The sequence below is a fragment of the Salmo salar genome, chromosome ssa03 (assembly GCF_905237065.1).
Source record: "Salmo salar chromosome ssa03, Ssal_v3.1, whole genome shotgun sequence".
Taxonomy (NCBI): domain Eukaryota; kingdom Metazoa; phylum Chordata; class Actinopteri; order Salmoniformes; family Salmonidae; genus Salmo; species Salmo salar.
In genome coordinates, this window is record NC_059444.1 from 82,980,123 (window position 1) to 83,004,705 (window position 24,583).

The 24,583-nt window shown below is 45.6% G+C and overlaps 1 protein-coding gene across 2 annotated transcripts in view; it reads right to left on the reverse strand.

Moving 5' to 3' along the window:
* LOC106606482 (cAMP-dependent protein kinase type I-beta regulatory subunit) overlaps positions 1-24,583 on the reverse strand; it is a 248,907-nt gene that overhangs the window by 203,838 nt on the left and 20,486 nt on the right. The window contains exon 1 of one of the 2 annotated variants that reach the window (XM_045715632.1): positions 10,800-11,051. The exons of the other annotated variant lie outside the window; for it this stretch is intronic. Coding sequence (XP_045571588.1) covers positions 10,800-10,802 — 3 coding nt within the window. The 5' untranslated portion in view covers positions 10,803-11,051. Of the gene's footprint in view, positions 1-10,799; positions 11,052-24,583 lie in introns of those variants that run through there. 2 annotated transcript variants of the gene reach the window in all.

Below are 24,583 nucleotides of genomic sequence, written 5' to 3' on the forward strand. Positions count from 1 at the left end.
ACCAGGACACATCTGTTTACTAGTCAGTTGTCCTCTCGTCTTCAGTGTACCACCAGGACACATCTGTTTACTAGTCAGTTGTCCTCTCTTCACTGTATCACCAGGACACAACTGTTTACTAGTCAGTTGTCCTCTCTGTCTTCACTGTATCACCAGGACACAACTGTTTACTAGTCAGTTGTCCCCTCTTGTCTCCACTGTATCACCAGGACACATCTGTTTACTAGTCAGTTGTCCTCTCTCTTCACTGTATCACCAGGACACAACCGTTTACTAGTCAGTTGTCCTCCTTGTCTTCACTGTATCACCAGGACACATCTGTTTACTAGTCAGTTGTCCTCTCTTGTCTTCACTGTATCACCAGGACACATCTGTTTACTAGTCAGTTGTCCTCTCTTCACTGTATCACCAGGACACATCTGTTTACTAGTCAGTTGTCCTCTCTTCACTGTATCACCAGGACACATCTGTTTACTAGTCAGTTGTCCTCTCTTCACTGTACCATCAGGACACATCTGTTTACTAGTCAGTTGTCCTCTCTTGTCTTCACTGTATCACCAGGACACATCTGTTTACTAGTCAGTTGTCCTCTCTTCACTGTATCACCAGGACACATCTGTTTACTAGTCAGTTGTCCTCTCTTGTCTTCACTGTATCACCAGGACACATCTGTTTACTAGTCAGTTGTCCTCTCTTCACTGTATCACCAGGACACATCTGTTTACTAGTCAGTTGTCCTCTCTTCACTGTATCACCAGGACACAACTGTTTACTAGTCAGTTGTCCTCTCTTGTCTTCACTGTATCACCAGGACACATCTGTTTACTAGTCGGTTGTCCTCTCTTCACTGTATCACCAGGACACATCTGTTTACTAGTCAGTTGTCCTCTCTTCACTGTATCACCAGGACACAACTGTTTACTAGTCAGTTGTCCTCTCTCCACTGTATCACCAGGACACATCTGTTTACTAGTCAGTTGTCCTCTCTTGTCTTCACTGTATCACCAGGACACATCTGTTTACTAGTCAGTTGTCCTCTCTTCACTGTACCACCAGGACACATCTGTTTACTAGTCAGTTGTCCTCTCTTCACTGTACCACCAGGACACATCTGTTTACTAGTCAGTTGTCCTCTCTTGTCTTCACTGTATCACCAGGACACATCTGTTTACTAGTCAGTTGTCCTCTCTTGTCTTCACTGTATCACCAGGACACATCTGTTTACTAGTCAGTTGTCCTCTCTTCACTGTATCACCAGGACACATCTGTTTACTAGTCAGTTGTCCTCTCTTGTCTCCACTGTACCACCAGGACACATCTGTTTACTAGTCAGTTGTCCCCTCTTGTCTTCACTGTATCACCAGGACACATCTGTTTACTAGTCAGTTGTCCTCTCTTCACTGTATCACCAGGACACATCTGTTTACTAGTCAGTTGTCCTCTCTTCACTGTATCACCAGGACACATCTGTTTACTAGTCAGTTGTCCTCTCTTCACTGTATCACCAGGACACATCTGTTTACTAGTCAGTTGTCCTCTCTTCACTGTATCACCAGGACACATCTGTTTACTAGTCAGTTGTCCTCTCTTGTCTTCACTGTATCACCAGGACACATCTGTTTACTAGTCAGTTGTCCTCTCTTGTCTTCACTGTACCACCAGGACACATCTGTTTACTAGTCAGTTGTCCTCTCTTCACTGTATCACCAGGACACAACTGTTTACTAGTCAGTTGTCCTCTCTTCACTGTATCACCAGGACACATCTGTTTACTAGTCAGTTGTCCTCTCTTGTCTTCACTGTATCACCAGGACACATCTGTTTACTAGTCAGTTGTCCTCTCTTGTCTTCACTGTATCACCAGGACACATCTGTTTACTAGTCAGTTGTCCTCTCTTCACTGTATCACCAGGACACATCTGTTTACTAGTCAGTTGTCCTCCGTGTCTTCACTGTACCACCAGGACACATCTGTTTACTAGTCAGTTGTCCTCTCTTGTCTCCACTGTATCACCAGGACACATCTGTTTACTAGTCGGTTGTCCCCTCTTCACTGTATCACCAGGACACATCTGTTTACTAGTCAGTTGTCCTCTCGTCTTCACTGTACCACCAGGACACATCTGTTTACTAGTCAGTTGTCCTCTCTTCACTGTACCACCAGGACACATCTGTTTACTAGTCAGTTGTCCTCTCTTGTCTCCACTGTATCACCAGGACACATCTGTTTACTAGTCGGTTGTCCCCTCTTCACTGTATCACCAGGACACATCTGTTTACTAGTCAGTTGTCCTCCTTCTTCACTGTATCACCAGGACACATCTGTTTACTAGTCAGTTGTCCTCTCTTGTCTTCACTGTATCACCAGGACACATCTGTTTACTAGTCAGTTGTCCTCTCTGTATTCACTGTATCAACAGGACACATCTGTTTACTAGTCAGTTGTCCCCTCTTGTCTTCACTGTATCACCAGGACACAACTGTTTATTAGTCAGTTGTCCTCTCTTCACTGTATCACCAGGACACATCTCTTTACTAGTCAGTTGTCCCCTCTTGTCTTCACTGTACCACCAGGACACATCTGTTTACTAGTCAGTTGTCCTCGCTTGTCTTCACTGTATCACCAGGACACATCTGTTTACTAGTCAGTTGTCCTCTCTTCACTGTATCACCAGGACACATCTGTTTACTAGTCAGTTGTCCTCTCTTGTCTTCACTGTACCACCAGGACACATCTGTTTACTAGTCAGTTGTCCTCTCTTCACTGTATCACCAGGACACATCTGTTTACTAGTCAGTTGTCCTGTCTTCACTGTATCACCAGGACACATCTGTTTACTAGTCAGTTGTCCTCTTTCTTCACTGTATCACCAGGACACATCTGTTTACTAGTCAGTTGTCCTCTCTTCACTGTATCACCAGGACACATCTGTTTACTAGTCAGTTGTCCCCTCTTGTCTTCACTGTACCACCAGGACACATCTGTTTACTAGTCAGTTGTCCTCTCTTGTCTTCACTGTATCACCAGGACACATCTGTTTACTAGTCAGTTGTCCTCTCTTCACTGTATCACCAGGACACATCTGTTTACTAGTCAGTTGTCCTCTCTTGTCTTCACTGTACCACCAGGACACATCTGTTTACTAGTCAGTTGTCCTCTCTTCACTGTACCACCAGGACACATCTGTTTACTAGTCAGTTGTCCTCTCTTGTCTTCACTGTATCACCAGGACACATCTGTTTACTAGTCAGTTGTCCCCTCTTCACTGTATCACCAGGACACAACTGTTTACTAGTCAGTTGTCCTCTCTTGTCTTCACTGTACCACCAGGACACAACTGTTTACTAGTCAGTTGTCCTCTCTTCACTGTACCACCAGGACACATCTGTTTACTAGTCAGTTGTCCCCTCTTCACTGTACCACCAGGACACATCTGTTTACTAGTCAGTTGTCCTCTCTTCACTGTATCACCAGGACACAACTGTTTACTAGTCAGTTGTCCTCTCTTCACTGTATCACCAGGACACATCTGTTTACTAGTCAGTTGTCCCCTCTTCACTGTACCACCAGGACACATCTGTTTACTAGTCAGTTGTCCTCTCTTGTCTTCACTGTACCACCAGGACACATCTGTTTACTAGTCAGTTGTCCTCTCTTCACTGTATCACCAGGACACATCTGTTTACTAGTCAGTTGTCCTCTCTTCACTGTACCACCAGGACACATCTGTTTACTAGTCAGTTGTCCTCTCTTGTCTTCACTGTATCACCAGGACACATCTGTTTACTAGTCAGTTGTCCCCTCGTCTTCACTGTATCACCAGGACACATCTGTTTACTAGTCAGTTGTCCTCCTTGTCTTCACTGTATCACCAGGACACAACTGTTTACTAGTCAGTTGTCCCCTCTTGTCTTCACTGTACCACCAGGACACATCTGTTTACTAGTCAGTTGTCCTCTCTTCACTGTACCACCAGGACACAACTGTTTACTAGTCAGTTGTCCTCTCTTCACTGTACCACCAGGACACATCTGTTTACTAGTCAGTTGTCCTCTCTTCACTGTACCACCAGGACACATCTGTTTACTAGTCAGTTGTCCTCTCTTGTCTTCACTGTATCACCAGGACACATCTGTTTACTAGTCAGTTGTCCTCTCTTCACTGTACCACCAGGACACATCTGTTTACTAGTCAGTTGTCCTCTCTTGTCTTCACTGTATCATCAGGACACATCTGTTTACTAGTCAGTTGTCCTCTCTTGTCTTCACTGTATCACCAGGACACATCTGTTTACTAGTCGGTTGTCCCCTCTTGTCTTCACTGTACCACCAGGACACAACTGTTTACTAGTCAGTTGTCCTCTCTTCACTGTATCACCAGGACACATCTGTTTACTAGTCAGTTGTCCTCTCTTCACTGTATCACCAGGACACATCTGTTTACTAGTCAGTTGTCCTCTCTTCACTGTATCACCAGGACACATCTGTTTACTAGTCAGTTGTCCTCTCTTGTCTTCACTGTATCACCAGGACACAACTGTTTACTAGTCAGTTGTCCTCTCTTCACTGTATCACCAGGACACATCTGTTTACTAGTCAGTTGTCCTCTCTTCACTGTATCACCAGGACACAACTGTTTACTAGTCAGTTGTCCTCTCTTCACTGTATCACCAGGACACATCTGTTTACTAGTCAGTTGTCCTCTCTTCACTGTATCACCAGGACACAACTGTTTACTAGTCAGTTGTCCTCTCTTCACTGTATCACCAGGACACATCTGTTTACTAGTCAGTTGTCCTCTCTTGTCTTCACTGTACCACCAGGACACATCTGTTTACTAGTCAGTTGTCCTCTCTTCACTGTATCACCAGGACACAACTGTTTACTAGTCAGTTGTCCTCTTCTTCACTGTATCACCAGGACACATCTGTTTACTAGTCAGTTGTCCTCACTTCACTGTATCACCAGGACACAACTGTTTACTAGTCAGTTGTCCTCTCTTCACTGTATCACCAGGACACATCTGTTTACTAGTCAGTTGTCCTCTCTTCACTGTACCACCAGGACACATCTGTTTACTAGTCAGTTGTCCTCTCTTCACTGTATCACCAGGACACATCTGTTTACTAGTCAGTTGTCCTCCTGTCTTCACTGTATCACCAGGACACAACTGTTTACTAGTCAGTTGTCCTCTCTTCACTGTACCACCAGGACACATCTGTTTACTAGTCAGTTGTCCTCTCTTGTCTTCACTGTATCACCAGGACACATCTGTTTACTAGTCGGTTGTCCCCTCTTCACTGTATCACCAGGACACAACTGTTTACTAGTCAGTTGTCCTCTCTTCACTGTATCACCAGGACACATCTGTTTACTAGTCAGTTGTCCTCTCTTCACTGTATCACCAGGACACATCTGTTTACTAGTCGGTTGTCCTCTCTTCACTGTATCACCAGGACACATCTGTTTACTAGTCAGTTGTCCTCTCTTCACTGTATCACCAGGACACATCTGTTTACTAGTCAGTTGTCCTCTCTTGTCTTCACTGTATCACCAGGACACATCTGTTTACTAGTCGGTTGTCCCCTCTTGTATTCACTGTATCAACCGGACACATCTGTTTACTAGTCAGTTGTCCCCTCTTGTCTTCACTGTATCACCAGGACACAACTGTTTACTAGTCAGTTGTCCTCTCTTCACTGTATCACCAGGACACATCTCTTTACTAGTCAGTTGTCCCCTCTTGTCTTCACTGTACCACCAGGACACAACTGTTTACTAGTCAGTTGTCCCCTCTTGTCTTCACTGTATCACCAGGACACATCTGTTTACTAGTCAGTTGTCCTCGCTTGTCTTCACTGTATCACCAGGACACATCTGTTTACTAGTCAGTTGTCCTCTCTTCACTGTATCACCAGGACACATCTGTTTACTAGTCAGTTGTCCTCTCTTCACTGTATCACCAGGACACATCTGTTTACTAGTCAGTTGTCCTCTCTTGTCTCCACTGTACCACCAGGACACATCTGTTTACTAGTCAGTTGTCCCCTCTTGTCTTCACTGTATCACCAGGACACATCTGTTTACTAGTCAGTTGTCCTCTCTTCACTGTATCATCAGGACACATCTGTTTACTAGTCAGTTGTCCCCTCTCTTCACTGTATCACCAGGACACATCTGTTTACTAGTCAGTTGTCCTCTCTTCACTGTATCACCAGGACACATCTGTTTACTAGTCAGTTGTCCCCTCTGTCTTCACTGTACCACCAGGACACATCTGTTTACTAGTCAGTTGTCCTCCGTGTCTTCACTGTATCACCAGGACACATCTGTTTACTAGTCAGTTGTCCTCTCTTGTCTTCACTGTACCACCAGGACACAACTGTTTACTAGTCAGTTGTCCCCTCTTGTCTTCACTGTACCACCAGGACACATCTGTTTACTAGTCAGTTGTCCTCTCTTCACTGTACCACCAGGACACATCTGTTTACTAGTCGGTTGTCCTCTCTTCACTGTATCACCAGGACACATCTGTTTACTAGTCAGTTGTCCTCTCTTGTCTTCACTGTATCACCAGGACACATCTGTTTACTAGTCAGTTGTCCCCTCTTGTCTTCACTGTACCACCAGGACACATCTGTTTACTAGTCAGTTGTCCTCTCTTGTCTTCACTGTATCACCAGGACACATCTGTTTACTAGTCAGTTGTCCTCTGTCTTCACTGTATCACCAGGACACATCTGTTTACTAGTCAGTTGTCCCCTCTTTCTTCACTGTATCATCAGGACACATCTGTTTACTAGTCAGTTGTCCCCTCTTGTCTTCACTGTATCACCAGGACACATCTGTTTACTAGTCAGTTGTCCTCTCTTGTCTTCACTGTACCACCAGGACACATCTGTTTACTAGTCAGTTGTCCTCTCTTCACTGTATCACCAGGACACATCTGTTTACTAGTCAGTTGTCCTCTCTTCACTGTACCACCAGGACACAACTGTTTACTAGTCAGTTGTCCTCTCTTCACTGTATCACCAGGACACATCTGTTTACTAGTCAGTTGTCCTCTCTGTCTTCACTGTATCACCAGGACACAACTGTTTACTAGTCAGTTGTCCTCTCTTCACTGTACCACCAGGACACATCTGTTTACTAGTCAGTTGTCCTCTCTTCACTGTACCACCAGGACACATCTGTTTACTAGTCAGTTGTCCTCTCTTCACTGTATCACCAGGACACAACTGTTTACTAGTCAGTTGTCCTCCTTGTCTTCACTGTATCACCAGGACACAACTGTTTACTAGTCAGTTGTCCTCTCTGTCTTCACTGTACCACCAGGACACATCTGTTTACTAGTCAGTTGTCCTCTCTGTCTTCACTGTACCACCAGGACACATCTGTTTACTAGTCAGTTGTCCTCTTCTTCACTGTATCACCAGGACACATCTGTTTACTAGTCAGTTGTCCTCTCTTGTCTTCACTGTATCACCAGGACACATCTGTTTACTAGTCAGTTGTCCTCTCTTCACTGTACCACCAGGACACATCTGTTTACTAGTCAGTTGTCCCCTCTTGTCTTCACTGTATCACCAGGACACATCTGTTTACTAGTCGGTTGTCCCCTCTTGTCTTCACTGTATCACCAGGACACATCTGTTTACTAGTCAGTTGTCCTCTCTTGTCTCCACTGTACCACCAGATAGATTTCTGGGACATGAAGGGGCCGTCTGCTGCTCTCCAGGAGCAGAGAAATCACACACACACACACACACACAGCGAGGTGATGGAAAATGCAGCCTCATCACAGTCCACTCCAGACACCTTCCCTAACGGCAGATTTCATGAGACATATCTCAAGGACAGGCATTTCAGCAGCACACTAGAGCTCTGCAGCTGTGATTCAGGGGGTTCTGGGTGTAATTGTGGCCCCTTTGTTTGTGTTCCGTCCCCTTTGTCATTGTGAAAGGAGTAAATGCACAGGTGTACTGACAGAAGACATGACTAGCATAAACAAACTATTTACAGCACCACATTAGAGCATTTGATGAGCTGTGTGTGTTCTGTGAGTGTGTTTTTTGTACTTTCTTCCAGTATATTTCTTCCAGCCTTTTGAAGCCGGCACCTAAAACATTTGAGCTGATCATGGCAATTTATCTTCCTGTTCTATACATAACAATATTTCCTTGGTTTCCATTCATCATTAGGGCATGATAAATGACCCATGTTAAGGAGAAATCATGTACTGTAATGGCAGCCAATAAGCATCTGTCTATAAGGTTGTGATTTCTATTCAGACCCCACTATTCTCTCTGTCTGTCTCTCTCCATTGTTTCAGAGCATCTAACATCTACTACACTTTAAAGATGATATGATGTGTATTAGAGGTCAACCGATTAATTGGAATGGCCGATTAATTATGGCGATTTTTAGTTTTCATAACAATCGGTAATCGGCATTTTTGGACACCGATTATGGCCGATTACATTGCACTCCCCGAGGAGACTGCGTGGCAGGCTGACTACCTGTTATGCGAGTGCAGCAAGAAGCCAAGGTAAGTTGCTAGCTAGCATTAAACTGATCTTATAAAAAACAATCAATCTTAACATAATCACTAGTTAACTACACATGGTTGATGATATTACTAGTTAATCTAGCGTGTCCTGCGTTGCATATAATCGATGCGGTGCCTGTTAATTTCTCATCGAATCACAGCCTACTTCGACAAACGGGTGATGATTTAACAAGCACATTTATGAAAAAAGCACTGTCGTTGCACCAATGTACCTAACCATAAACATCAATGCCTTTCTTAAAATCAATACACATGTATATATTTTTAAACCTGCATATTTAGTTAATATTGCCTGCTAACAGGAATTTCTTTTAACTAGGGAAATTGGGTCACTTCTCTTGCGTTCTGTGCAAGCAGAGTCAGGGTATATGCAGCAGTTTGGGCCGCCTGGCTCGTTGCGAACTGTGTGAAGACCATTTCTTCCTAACAAAGATCGTAATTAATTTGCCAGAACTGTACATAATTATGACATAACGTTGAAGGTTGTGCAATGTAACAGCAATATTTAAACTTAGGGATGCCACCCGTTAGATAAAATACGGAACGGTTCCGTATTTCACTGAAAGAATAAACGTTTTTAATGACCTAAGGCTCGTATTTCTGTGTGTTATTATATTATAATTAAGTCTATGATTTGATAGAGCAGTCTGACTGAGCGGCGGAAGGCAGCAGCAGGCTCATAAGCATTCATTCAAACAGCACTTTCCTGCGTTTGCCAGCAGCTCTTCGCTGTGCTTCAATCATTGCGTTGTTTATGACTTCAAGCCTATCAACTCCCGAGATTAGGCTGGCAATACTAAAGTGCCTATAAGGACATCCAATAGTCAAAGGTATATGAAACACAAATGGTATAGAGAAATAGTCCTATAATTCCTATAATAACTACAACCTAAAACGTCTTACCTGGGAATATTGAAGACTCATGTTAAAAGGATGTCATAGGTGTCGTAAGGATTGGACCAAGGCGCATCGGGTAAAGTGCTCATCTTCTTAATTTATTTAAAGAAAACACTTAAACTAAATAAACAAACGACGAAACAGTTCCGTAAGACAACACAGGCTATACAGGAAAACAACCACCCACAAAACACAAGTGAAACAAACCCCAACTAAATATGGCCTCCAATTAGAGGCAACGACAACCAGCTGTCTCTAATTGGAGGTCCTACCAAAACCCCAACATAGAAAAAGAAAACTAGATTTAAACATAGAAATAGAAAACATAGAACCTAAACCAAAAACACCGAAACACACAAAACAAACACTCCCTGCCACGCCCTGACCAAACTACAATGACAAATAACCCCTTTTACTGGTTAGGACGTGACAAAGGAACCACCAGCTTTCATATGTTCTCATGTTCTGAGCAAGGAAATTAAACGTTAGCTTTCTTACATGGCACATATTGCCCTTTTACTTTCTTCTCCAACACTTTGTTTTTTGCATTATTTAAACCAAATTGAACTTGTTTCATTATTTATTTGAGACTAAATTGATTTTATTGATATATTATATTAAGTTGAAATAAAAGTGTTCATTCAGTATTGTTGTAATTGTCATTATTACAAATATATACATATAAAAATCGTCCGATTAATCGGTATGGGCATTTTTTGGTCCTCCAATAATCGGTATCGGCGGTGAAAAATCATAATCGGTCGACCTCTAATGTGTATAGCCGCTGTATACAAATACAACCTTGAGCATGCACACACTAGAACCCCCCCCCCCCCACACACACACACACACACCCTGACTGTATTAGGCAGAGTCCCTCCCTTAGGGAACAAAGCCAGCGGGGGACAGAGAGCGAGGGAACAACTTCAGCAGCACACACACACAAGCGGCAGCAGTATAATCAATTCAGTATCAAGATATCTCTAACAATTAGTCATGCCTTCTAGCCTCACACACCGCTACAAAACGCCAGTCCTGTCATCTCTATCCACACAGACATCTCCATCAAATACCAATGCATACAGTGAAGAACATGTACACAAAGAACTAGCTTATTAGCTAAATCTCCCCAAATCAGAATCCATCCCCTTTAGCCTTCACGTCATACAGACACTAATACACAGACCTCTCTTCTCAAAGCAACTCAACTCATAAACACAAAGTCACTCGCTGTAGTCAAACTATTCAGTATTCTTTCCTTGCTACAGTGTTATCCATATAGCAGAGATAGTCGGCGGTGGTAGGGGTTAAAACGTAAACCCAGAGTATTTACCATGCCGTGGAGGGCCCCTGGCCAGGCCTGTGTAGTGTCCCTCAGCTGGGCCCCTGGGAAGTGCTGCTCGTCATGTGTGTGTCAACACAGTCCTAAAGCTACTGTACCATCACACACACGCCACCATCACTGTTGACATCACGGTCCATGGCCATGCTGACAAGGCAAACAGAGTGTGTGTATGTGTGTGTGTGTGAGCGAGAGAGAGCGAGAGAAAGCGTGGATGTGTAAGAGAGAGAGAGTGTGTGTGTGTGTGTGTGTGTGTGTGTGTGTGTGTGTGTGTGTGTGTGTGTGTGTGTGTGTGTGTGTGTGTGTGTGTGTGTGTGGTCGCAGTATCCCAGAAGCAGCAGCAGCAGACGTCTTGTTCAAGAACCACTGATAATAACCCTGATGAAAACACAGCAAGAAGCTTCCCTCAGCATCGGTCCTCCTGTACTCCTGTTTCTCTCCACTTCTGCTCTCCTCACTCTCTCTCTCACTCACTCACTCTCTCGCTCTCCTCCTCTCCTCCCTCTCTCTCTCTCACTCTCTCTCTCTCTTCGTTTCTGCCTGCGCACAAATTCACATAATCCCGGTTTTCTCATTTCCCGCATCACCATGACAACAGAGCGCAGTAGCATCCCGACCCTCTGGCTGAGGGCTGAAGCAGGAAGCCAGCAGCACACACATACATACATACAACGTCATTCATCACAACAACACTAGCCACTGTCTATGCAGCAGTGATGTATTCCCATACAAACAAATCCATCCATTCTGTGCCAAACAAAAACAAGTTCTATACTGTACCATGCAGTGTCTCGTCTCTCTGACCCTCTCACACGTCTTTCCCTAGAGGCCAGAGAGTCGAGTCTGGTTTGAAACATGCCCATTGTGTGTGTGACTCTGTTACTTGACTAGCCCTGTGCCCCAGACACACACAGAGTCCAATGACACTCAGTGACGCAGGGTGTTGATGACGTCACATCAACAGAGCGCTGTGTGAGTGAAACCATACCTCTTCATTTTGCCCTCTTTCCCCTCATTCCATCTCTCTCTACATACCTGCTCTTCTGTTTTTCATCAGTTAGGCTAGTTAGGCTATATTCTACCATCTAGGTCTAGGCCTCATCTGTTCCATACAGCATCTGCTCTCTCTCTCCCTCCATTCTCTATCCCTTCTTCCTCTCTCCCTTCTTTTTTTCTCTCTGCGTCATTATCACCGGCTGCCTGCCAGAGAGAGAGAAAAAGAGAGAGAGACAGCGAGAGAGAAAGGACAGGAGAGGGGGAGGAGAAGAGTAGAGGAGATAGAGGACACGGGTACAGGACTGCCACTACACACACACACACACACACACACACACACACACACACACACACACACACACACACACACACACACACACACACACGCACGTGCACAAACACAGGCTCACACACAGACACACACAAGACACACAGACACAGTGAAATACATCAACAAAAGGTGGACATTCATACATCACACAACGGTCCTCATTGATGTTCAGAGATTTTCTGATGATTAGAGATTCTGGTTGAATACATCATTTCTATGTATATTTAAAAGGCTGCCAATCAGACTGTGGTGTTATTTTTTATAATGTGTTATTAATTCTGATGCTTTAGGGCTAACATGATGTTGAGGAACCTGAAGGCCTTTTATCAATTAGATTTGCTCTCCTCTATCCTCTCCTCTATCCTCTCCTCTGTCCTCTCCTCCGTCCTCTCCTCTGTCCTCTCCTCTATCCTCTCCTCTGTCCTCTCCTCTGTCCTCTCCTCCGTCCTCTCCTCCGTCCTCTCCTCTGTCCTCTCCTCCGTCCTCTCCTCCGTCCTCTCCTCTGTCCTCTCCTCTATCCTCTCCTCTGTCCTCTCCTCTGTCCTCTCCTCCGTCCTCTCCTCCGTCCTCTCCTCCGTCCTCTCCTCCATCCTCTCCTCCGTCCTCTCCTCTGTCCTCTCCTCTGTCCTCTCCTCCGTCCTCTCCTCCGTCCTCTCCTCCGTCCTCTCCTCCGTCCTCTCCTCCGTCCTCTCCTCCGTCCTCTCCTCCGTCCTCTCCTCCGTCCTCTCCTCCATCCTCTCCTCTGTCCTCTCCTCTATCCTCTCCTCTGTCCTCTCCTCTGTCCTCTCCTCTGTCCTCTCCTCCGTCCTCTCCTCCGTCCTCTCCTCCGTCCTCTCCTCCGTCCTCTCCTCTATCCTCTCCTCTGTCCTCTCCTCTGTCCTCTCCTCTGTCCTCTCCTCTATCCTCTCCTCTGTCCTCTCCTCTGTCCTCTCCTCTGTCCTCTCCTCTGTCCTCTCCTCTATCCTCTCCTCTGTCCTCTCCTCTATCCTCTCCTCTGTCCTCTCCTCTGTCCTCTCCTCTATCCTCTCCTCTGTCCTCTCCTCTATCCTCTCCTCTGTCCTCTCCTCCGTCCTCTCCTCCGTCCTCTCCTCCGTCCTCTCTCGCATCCTTTTGAAAAAGGTGAAAGGTAATGGAGGAGAGTGAACAGTCAGAGGTCACCAAGCGTAACATAGCGTCAGCGTGTAAATCAGCTAGAAAGATGTGTCGGCATCGATTAATTGTCTCTGGCCCCCTCCCAGTTAGGGGGAGTGATGAGCTCTACAGCAGAGTCTCACAACTCAATCGCTGGTTGAAAACTGTGTTCTGCCCCTCCCAAAAGATAGAATTTGTAGATAATTGGCCCTCTTTCTGGGACTCACCCACAAACAGGACCAAGCCTGGCCTGTTGAGGAGTGACGGACTCCATCCTAGCTGGAGGGGTGCTCTCATCTTATCTACGAACATAGACAGGGCTCTAACTCCTCTAGCTCCACAATGAAATAGGGTGCAGGCCAGGCAGCAGGCTGTTAGCCAGCCTGCCAGCTTAGTGGAGTCTGCCACTAGCACAGTCAGCGTAGTCAGCTCAGCTTTCCCCATTGAGACCGTGTCTGTGCCTCGATCTAGGTTGGGCAAAATAAAAAATGGCGGTGTTCGCTTTAGCAATCTCACTAGTATAAAGACCTCCTCCATTCCTGCCATTATTGAAAGAGATTGTGATACCTCACATCTCAAAATTGGGTTACTTAATGTTAGATCCCTCACTTCCAAGGCAGTTATAGTCAATGAACGAATCACTGATCATAATCTTGATGTGATTGGCCTGACTGAAACATGGCTTAAGCCTGATGAATTTACTGTGTTAAATGAGGCCTCACCCCCTGGTTACACTAGTGACCATATCCCCCGCGCATCCCGCAAAGGCGGAGGTGTTGCTAACATTTACGATAGCAAATTTCAATTTACAAAAAAAAAAACTATGACGTTTTCGTCTTTTGAGCTTCTAGTCATGAAATCTATGCAGCCTACTCACTCACTTTTTATAGCTACTGTTTACAGGCCTCCTGGGCCATATGCAGTGTTTCTCACTGAGTTCCCTGAATTCCTATCGGATCTTGTAGTCATAGCAGATAATATTCAAATTTTTGGTGACTTTAACGTTCACATGGAAAAGTCCACAGGCCCACTCCAAAAGGATTTCGGAGCCATCATCGAATCAGTGGGTTTTGTCCAACATGTCTCTGGACCTACTCACTGCCACAGTCATACTCTGGACCTAGTTTTGTCCCATGGAATAAATGTTGTGGATCTTAATGTTTTTCCTCATAATCCTGGATTATCGGACCACCATTTTATTGCGTTTGCAATTGCAACAAATAATCTGCTCAGACCCCAACCAAGGAGCATTAAAAGTCGTGCTATAAATTCTCAGACAACCCAAAGATTCCTTGATGCCCTTCCAGACTCCCTCTGCCTACCCAAGGACGTCAGAGGACAAAAATCAGTTAACCACCTAACCGAGGAACTCAATATAACCTTGCGCAATACCCTAGATGCAGTTGCACCCCTAAAAATTAAAAACATCTGTCATAAGAAACTAGCTCCCTGGTATACAGAAAATACACGAGCTCTGAAGCAAGCTTCCAGAAAATTGGAACGGAAATGGCGCCACACCAAACTGGAAGTCTTCCGACTAGCTTGGAAAGACAGTACCGTGCAGTATCGAAGAGCCCTCACTGCTGCTCGATCATCCTATTTTTCCAACTTAATTGAGGAAAATAAGAACAATCCGAAATTTCTTTTTGATATTGTCGCAAAGCTAACTAAAAAGCATCATTAGCAAATGGAGGATGGCTTTCACTTCAGCAGTAATAAATTTATGAACTTCTTTGAGGAAAAGATCATGATCATTAGAAAGCAAATTACGGACTCCTCTTTAAATCTGGGTATTCCTCCAAAGCTCCATTGTCCTGAGTCTGCACAACTCTGCCAGGACCTAGGATCAAGGGAGATACTAAAGTGTTTTAGTACTATATCTCTTGACACAATGATGAAAATAATCATGGCCTCCAAACCCTCAAGCTGCATACTGGACCCTATTCCAACTAAACTACTGAAAGAGCTGCTTCCTGTGCTTGGCCCTCCTATGTTGAACATAATAAACGGCTCTCTATCCACCGGATGTGTACCAAGCTCACTAAAAGTGGCAGTAATAAAGCCTCTCTTGAAAAAGCCGAATCTTGACCCAGAAATTATAAAAAACTATCGGCCTATATCGAATCTTCCATTCCTCTCAAAAATTTTAGAAAAAGCTGTTGCACAGCAACTCACTGCCTTCCTGAAGACAAACAATGTATACGAAACGCTTCAGTCTGGTTTTAGACCCCATCATAGCACTGAGACTGCACTTATGAAGGTGGTAAATGACCTTTTAATGACGTCAGACCGAGGCTCTGCATCTGTCCTCGTGCTCCTAGATCTTAGTGCCGCTTTTGATACCATCGATCACCACATTCTTTTGGAGAGATTGGAAACCCAAATTGGTCTACATGGACAAGTTCTGGCCTGGTTTAGATCTTATCTGTCGGAAAGATATCAGTTTGTCTCTGTGAATGGTTTGTCCTCTGACAAATCAATTGTATATTTCGGTGTTCCTCAAGGTTCCGTTTTAGGACCACTATTGTTTTCACTATATATTTTACCTCTTGGGGATGTCATTCGAAAACATAATGTTAAATTTCACTGCTATGCGGACGACACACAGCTGTACATTTCAATGAAACATGGTGAAGCCCCAAAATTGCCCTCGCTAGAAGCCTGTGTTTCAGACATAAAGAAGTGGATGGCTGCAAACTTTCTACTTTTAAACTCGGACAAAACAGAGATGCTTGTTCTAGGTCCCAAGAAACAAAGAGATCTTCTGTTGAATCTGACAATTAATCTGGATGGTTGTACAGTCGTCTCAAATAAAACTGTGAAGGACCTCGGCGTTACTCTGGACCCTGATCTCTCTTTTGAAGAACATATCAAGACTGTTTCAAGGACAGCTTTTTTCCATCTAAGTAACATTGCAAAAGTGCTAAATACGGCTGCTAGAATCCTGACTAGAACCCAAAAATTTGATCATATTACTCCAGTGCTAGCCTCCCTACACTGGCTTCCTGTTAAGGCAAGGGCTGATTTCAAGGTTTTTACTGCTAACCTACAAAGCATTACATGGGCTTGCTCCTACCTATCTTTTCGACGCAGGCCTCCTAATTGTCCCTAGAATTTCTAAGCAAACGGCTGGAGGTAGGGCTTTCTCCTATAGAGCTCCATTTTTATGGAATGGTCTGCCTACCCATGTGAGAGACGCAGACTCAGTCTCAACCTTTAAGTCTTTACTGAAGACTTATCTCTTCAGTAGGTCCTATGATTAAGTATAGTCTGGCCCAGGAGTGTGAAGGTGAACGGAAAGGCTGGAGCAACGAACCGCCCTTGCTGTCTCTGCCTTGCCGGTTCCCCTCTTTCCACTGGGATTCTCTGCCTCTAACCCTATTACAGTGGCTGAGTCACTGGCTTACTGGTGTTCTTCCATGCCGTCTATGGGAGGGGTGCGTCACTTGAGTGGGTTGAGTCACTGACGTGGTCTTCCTGTCTGGGTTGGCGCCCCCCCTTGGGTTGTGCCATGGCGGAGATCTTGGTGGGCTATACTCAGCCTTGTTTTAGGACGGTAAGTTGGTGGTTGTTGACATCCCTCTAGTGGTGTGGGGGCTGTGCTTTGGCAAAGTGGGTGGGGATATATCCTGCCTGTTTGGCCCTGTCCGGGGGTATCATTGGATGGGGCCACAGTGTCTTCTGATCCCTCCTGTCTCAGCCTCCAGTATTTATGCTGCAGTAGTTTATGTGTCGGGGGGCTAGGGTCAGTCTGTTTTATCTGGAGTATTTCTCTTGTCTTATCCGGTGTCCTGTGTGAATTTAAATATGCTCTCTCTAATTCTCTCTTTCTCTCTTTCTGTCTTTCTCTCGGAGGACCTGAGCCCTAGGACCATGCCTCAGGACTACCTGGCATGATGACTCCTTGCTGTCCCCAGTCCACCTGGCCGTGCTGCTGCTCCAGTTTCAACTGTTCTGCCTGCGGCTATGGAACCCTGACCTGTTCACCCGACGTGCTTGTTGCACCCTCGACAACTACTATGATTATTATTATTTGACCATGCTGGTCATTTATGAACATTTTAACATCTTGACCATGTTCTGTTATAATATCCACCCGGCACAGCCAAAAGAGGACTGGCCACCCCTCATAGCCTGGTTCCTCTCTAGGTTTCTTCCTAGGTTTTTGCCTTTCTAGGGAGTTTTTCCTAGGGAGTTTTTCCTAGCCACCGTGCTTCTTTCACATGCATTGCTTGCTGTTTGGGGTTTTAGGCTGGGTTTCTGTACAGCACTTTGAGATATCAGCTGATGTACGAAGGGCTATATAAATACATTTGATTTGATTTGAACATGGAAGGATAGGCGTTTTGCTTGAAATGAGACGGTCCATCTCAACTCGCGCATCATCAGGTAAATGACGTTTCCAGAGGCGGATCCCAAAACAAATGCCCTTTCCAGGGGAGGATCCCAAAATAAATGACGTTTATTGCTCCGCGCACTCTCCCTCCAGTGCGCCACCATAGCCCAGTACGGCCGGTGCCTGCTTTGAGCACGCGGTCCTCAGTCTGGTGAGACTGGTTCCAGCTCCCCGTAGGAAGCCTCCAGTGATGATCAATGGTCCGGAGCCTGTAGTGTTAATCCATGGCACGAAGCCTCCAGTGATGATCCATGGCCCGGAGCCTGTAGGGATGATCCATGGCACGAAGCCTCCAGTGATAACCCATGGCCCGGAGGCTCCAGTGATGATCCATGGCACAAAGCCTCCAGCGATAATCCATGGCACGAAGCCTCCAGTGATGATCCATGGCCCGGAGCCTGTAGTGTTAATCCATGGCACGAAGCCTCCAGTGATGATCCATGGCCCGGAGCCTGTAGGGATGATCCATGGCACGAAGCCTCCAGTGATAACCCATGGCCCGGAGGCTCCAGTGATGATCCATGGCACAAAGCCTCCAGTGATGATCCATGGTGCGGAACCAGTAGTGATGATCCATGGCACGGAGCCCGCAGCGGCGGTCTGCAGCCCAGAGCCTCCAGTGGCGGCCTGCAGCCCAGATCCTCCAGCGGCGGCCTGCAGCCCAGATCCTCCAGCGGTGGCCTACAGCACAGAGCTTCCGGTAAGGATCTACAGTCCGATTCCTCCGATAATGATCCACAGGCCAGGGGGTTACACCCTGATCCGGAGCCACCTCCGTTGCTGGAGGATCGGAGGCAGAGGAGAGGTCTGGGTGTAGCGCATGAACCCCCATAGACGTTTGTCACCCTCCCTTCCCTCCCTTTGTGTTTGAGGTTGTTTTTGTTGGGTTTTTGTTTGGGTGCAGTTGGGGTCTGCACCTTTGGGGGGGGGGTACTGTCACGTCCTGACCCTTGTAAGAGGTCATTTGCCATAGTAGAGCGGTCAGGGCGTGACAAGTGGTTGTGTTGGGTGGTTTTGGGTTTTCTGTTTATAGGTGGGTTTTTCTAGTATTCTATTTCTATGTTTTGTTTTCCAGGTTTTGGCCGGGTATGGTTTCCATCAGAGGCAGGTGTCTTTCGTTGTCTCTGATTGGAAGCCATACTTAGGCAGCCTGTTTTCCTTTGGGGTTTGTGGGTAGTTGTTTTCCGTTCTAGTCTAAGTACCTGACGGGACTGTGTTGGTCGTTTTTGTTATTTTGTCAAGTGTCTTCATTAAAACCTGTTGGGGATAGGGGGCAGTATTTGCACGGCCGGATAAAAAGCATACCCGATTTAATCTGGTTACTACTCCTGCCCAGTAACTAGAATATGCATATAATTAGTAGATTTGGATAGAAAACACTCTAACGTTTCTAAAACTGTTTGAATGGTGTCTGTGAGTATAACAGAACTCATATGGCAGTCAAAACCCTGAGACAAATCCTAACAGGAAGTGGAAATCTGATGTGTGGAATCACTTTCATGCCTTTGCCATTGAAACACACAGGGACTTATTAATCATTTAGCACTTCCTAAGGCTTCCACTAGATGTCAACAGTCTTTACAAAGTGGTTTGAGTCTTCTATGGTAGAAACTGAGAGGCTTGGGAAGTTGGTCACAGGGGGAGGGCCATTACTACTATGACGCGGGCGCCCATGGGAACCCTTTTGTTCCGAAACGTTTAGTAAGACAATGCAATCGTCCGCCTTGAATATTATTGAAGCTCTGGTTGAAAAAGGCCCTAAAGATTTATGTTATACAACGTTTGACATGTTTGAACGAACGTAAATATATATTTTTTGCACATTCGTGACGACAAGTCCCGCGCGCTTCAGTACATTATGAGTAGCCTTCGGAACGCGCTAACAAGAAGGAACTATTGGGACATAAATTATTAACTTTTTCGAACAAAACTACATTTGTTGTGGACCTGGGATTCCTGGAAGTGCCTTCTGATGAAGATAATCAAAGGTAAGGGAATATTTACAATAGTATATTTGATTTTAGATGGTTCCAAGATGGCGCTAACATGTATCGCCTAGCCTATTTTTCTGAGCATACCACGTCGTTTATTGCAAAGTGTGATTTCCCAGTAAAGTTATTTTTAAATCTGGCAATGCGGTTGCATTCACGAGATGTTAATCTATAATTCTTTGAATGACAATATTAAATTTTAACAATGTTTTCGAATAGTAATTTTGTAAATTGTAGCGCTGATTCACCGGAAGCATTTGAAGGAAAATATTTTCTGAACGTCACGCGCCGATGTAAAATGCTGTTTTTATATATAAATATGAACTTTATCGAACAAAAAATGCATGTATTGTGTAACATGATGTCCTAGTAGTGTCATCTGATGAAGATTGTCAAAGGTTAGTGCTGCATTTACCTGTGTTTTGGGTATTTGTGATGCATGCTAGTTGCTTTGAAAATGGCAGTGTGATTTTTTTTGGCAGGGTACTCTCCTAACATAATCTAATGTTTTGTTTTTGCTGTAAAGCCTTTTTGAAATCGGACAACGTGGTTCGATTCAGGAGAGGTGTATCTATAAAATGGTGTAAAATAGTCATATGTTTGAGAAATTGAAGTTATAGCATTTATGAGGTATTTGTATTTCGCGCGACGCGATTCCACTGGCTGTTGACTACGGTGGGACGCAAGCATCCCACGTTCCCAGACAGGTTAAAGATTGAAGATGAGCACTATCCATGCTGCGTCTTGGTCTCCATTTCACGACCCCTGTGACAATACATCAACTGATTCAGAGGGGGGGTTGCAGACATCAAAACTCTTCTGCCAAAGATCAGGTAAGATACATTTTACATTTACATTTTAGTAGACACTCTTATCCAGAGCGACTTACAGCAGTGAATGCATCCATTTCATCCATTTTTTATTTATTTTTTCCGTACTGGTCCCCCATGGGGAACAGAGGGGTGGAGGACACCCCTCTGTTCAGCCTACTAGTGAATTGACCACATAACAGTTTCTGGGTCACGGAGGAGAGGACGGAGGACATGGGACGGAAGACAGACTTTTACCCAAACGAGAAAACCCCATGGACTGATGTCATGTTTATGTCAGATCTGTCTGTCCAATTAGCTTCTCACCTTAGAAACCATCCAACCAATGAGATGGCCTACCTGTTCACTTCAAAACATACCAACAGAGCAAAACAAACATTGCACGATTGTTCACTGTAATGGCAAGGCCGTCCATTTTACAATGTTACAAAGCAGTGTGAAAAGCTGAACAGGCAAGCCAATAAGACGTAATACCTTGTATGGTCTACAATAGCTTTCACCTGTTCAGCTTTTCACCCTGCTTTGTAACATTGGAAAATGAACGGCCATGCCATTACAGAGCCACAATGTGTCAGCTAGCACTGTGTTGGATCTGGTAATTATTAAACACACTTACAGAGCCACAATGGACGCCTAGTGTCAGCTAGCACTGTGTTGTGTCCGGTAACTATTAAACACACTTACAGAGCCACAATGGACGCCTAGTGTCAGCTAGCACTGTGTTGTGTCCTGTAACTATTAATCACACTTACAGAGCCACAATGGACGCCTAGTGTCAGCTAGCACTGTGTTGTGTCCGGTAACTATTAAACACACTTACAGAGCCACAATGGACGCCTAGTGTCAGCTAGCACTGTGTTGGATCTGGTAACTATTAAACACACCATTACAGAGTCACAATGGACGCCTAGTGTCAGCTAGCACTGTGTTGTGTCCTGTAACTATTAAACACCATTACAGAGCCACAATATACGCCTAGTGTCAGTTAGCACTGTGTTGTGTCCGGTAACTATTACACACCATTACAGACTGCCATGCCGTGACGTCCAGCCCCAAGAGAGTGCGAGGAAACCAAAGCAGTATTTGGCCCTAAACACAGCCAGCGATGCATGGCCCAAACAGGAGACAGCTGGCTGAACTCTGCTCATCACTTACACACCATTACTGAGCCTCAATGGACGCATATTGTCAACTAGCATTGTGTTGTGTTATTGTCTGTCTGGTAACTGCCTGTCCAGTGGGCTCTGATGTGAGGGGCTGGGGAGTGTTGGGGTTGGTGAGGGGTGTGGGGTGTGGGTGTTGATAGGACCTATCATTTGGGCGATGTTCAGAGAGTAGGTGCTCAGCCACACCCTGAAACACAGAAACACACACACTAGGGAGCGCGTGCACACACACACACACACACACACACACACACACACACACACACACACACACACACACACACACACACACACACACACACACACACACACACACCACCTTGGGGCAGCACTCAGGTGCTTGATCCCCACTCAGAGGTGATCCTCTCAGGTCATTCTAAATTAGACTGGGGGGGGGGTCGAGAGGGTAATTCTGTTTTATGACACATTCCCCTCTAAACCCTCAATGGACTGGTCCACTTTACCAGAGACCCAATTGACAAACTGTCAATCAAGAGTCTTTGAAGGCCCTCCACCTCCCTGCCTTGTGATGTTGTTATGGTAAGAGTTAGTGAAGAGAGACAGGTTCAGAACAGTGAAGAGTCTAATATTTCAGGGGAGTGAGAGAAAAGACAGAGGAATGCTAAAATAGGGAGTCTGATGGGAGTGATTTTAGGAATTCAAAGGGGGAGTGGTGTTTAGGACAGAATTGATGACTCACACAATCATATCCCTACATAAACCACACAGGCCCTGTGTGAATTATTTGAAAGTTCATCCTTCCTCCTTCCTCGAAATATTCACTGATTAGAAATATCTCCATCTTAAGATATTTCATCCACTCAAGGCCCAGGTACAGCTAAGAGACAGTATGACCTCCCTAGTTGTTTCTTGTGACCCGTTGAGGATGACGGCACCTATTGGAATACAGTTCTCTTCCTCTGTCTTTATCCCTCCCTCTCCCATCGCAGAGCCTGGGACCTCCACAAAAGTCTAACACACACAGACCGCCCGCCCTCCTTCCAAACTACTAATTACTGACCGTGGACGGTTCAACCGCGAGTCAACAACAACCGCCTCACCAGCCCCAGAGGGAACCCATATGCAGCTGCTTCAAACGCCAGCAGGCTGGCCCAGCAGCCTCAGCCTGTTTCATCTCTCTGGGTAGAAAGCAGAAAGCCAGCAGGCTGGCCCAGCAGCCTCAGCCTGTTTCATCTCTCTGGGTAGAAAGCAGAAAGCCAGCAGGCTGGCCAAGCAGCCTCAGCCTGTTTCATCTCTCTGGGTAGAAAGCAGAAAGCCAGCAGGCTGGCCCAGCAGCCTCAGCCTGTTTCATCTCTCTGGGTAGAAAGCAGAAAGCCAGCAGGCTGGCCCAGCAGCCTCAGCCTGTTTCATCTCTCTGGGTAGAAAGCAGAAAGCCAGCAGGCTGGCCCAGCAGCCTCAGCCTGTTTCATCTCTCTGGGTAGAAAGCAGAAAGCCAGCAGGCTGGCCCAGCAGCCTCAGCCTGTTTCATCTCTCTGGGTAGAAAGCAGAAAGCCAGCAGGAATTCTTGTGGGCAGAGAAAGACTTAAACTGTGACTGGGACTAGTACAGCTTCAAACATTTAAACATAGGAACGGGACATCTGGTAGAAATGGAATGTGTGTGGGAGAGTTTGAGTGGAAAGATGGAAAATAAAAGAGAGGACAGAAGAAACCATCTAAGGAAGGAATGGTGGAGGGATGAAGGTATGGAGAAAGAGAGGGAGGGAAGGTTAGATGAGAGGAAGGAGAGAGAAAGTGATGGAGGGAGGTAAGGGAGAGAAGTGAGGTGATATGTACATTATCCCAGTGATGGCTGTGACCAGGCAGGAGGAGAGCATGAGACCAAGACTCATGACAACAGCACGTAGGACACAGTGAACGCTTCACAAATCAATCTGTTATTGGCTGCATAAAATCACCATAATGAGTGGCTGTGCACTGCCTGTGTGTATCTTGCGTGTGTGTGTGTGTGTGTGTGTGTGTGTGTGTGTGTGTGTGTGTGTGTGTGTGTGTGGTGTGTGGTGTGTGGTGTGTGGTGTGTGTGGTGTGTGGTGTGTGGTGTGTGGTGTGTGGTGTGTGTGTGTGTGTGTGTGTGTGTGTGTGTGTGTGTGTGTGTGTGTGTGTGTGTGTGTGTGTGTGTGTGTGTGAATGAGTATGTGTTTGTGTGTGTTAAGGTTAGTTTTTTGTTTCGTTTTTTACAGTACTGGAAATCATACTGTTGGTATTTCGAAATACCCCGGTATACGGTATGTGTGTGTGTGTGTGTGTGTGTGTCTGTGTGTGTAGTCATGATGGTACAGCAAGCTGAGAGCCCAGCTGTGAGGTGAGCTGTACTGACCTAAGTGTTCATTCAGTATTGTTGTAATTGTCATTATTACAAATAAAAATTAAAAAAATCGGGTGATTAATCGGTATCGGCTTTTTTTGGTCCTCCAATAATTGGTATCGGAATTGAAAAATCCTAATCGGTCGACCTCTAGTTGATGTGAACACTGTGTGCGTGCTGCAGGCTCCAGGACTCATGATGGGCCAGGTGATCATCTAATTCTCCCCCGCAGGGCCAGCCTGACCCAATCACTGGGTCTCTCCATAACATAAGGAGAGATAGAGAGATAGAGAGAGAGAGAGAGAGAGAGAGAGAGAGAGAGAGAGAGAGAGAGAGAGAGAGAGAGCAAGAAAGAGGGCAGCTGGTCTCATACTCTCTGACGCACAACAGGGACCTGAGGCTGGCAGGCAGGCCTGGTGTGTGTGTGGTTAGATGTTTCAGCAGATACACACGGCACCCTCAGAGGTCTGGAGCAGCATTGATAGCATTAGCCTGCTGATTCCCTGTATGGTGTTCTGAGCAGTAACAGAGAGGGTAAAGGCCTCGACCGCCTCCACTCTACAATCAATGGATCAGCCTCCGCTCTACAATCAATGGATCAGCCTCCAC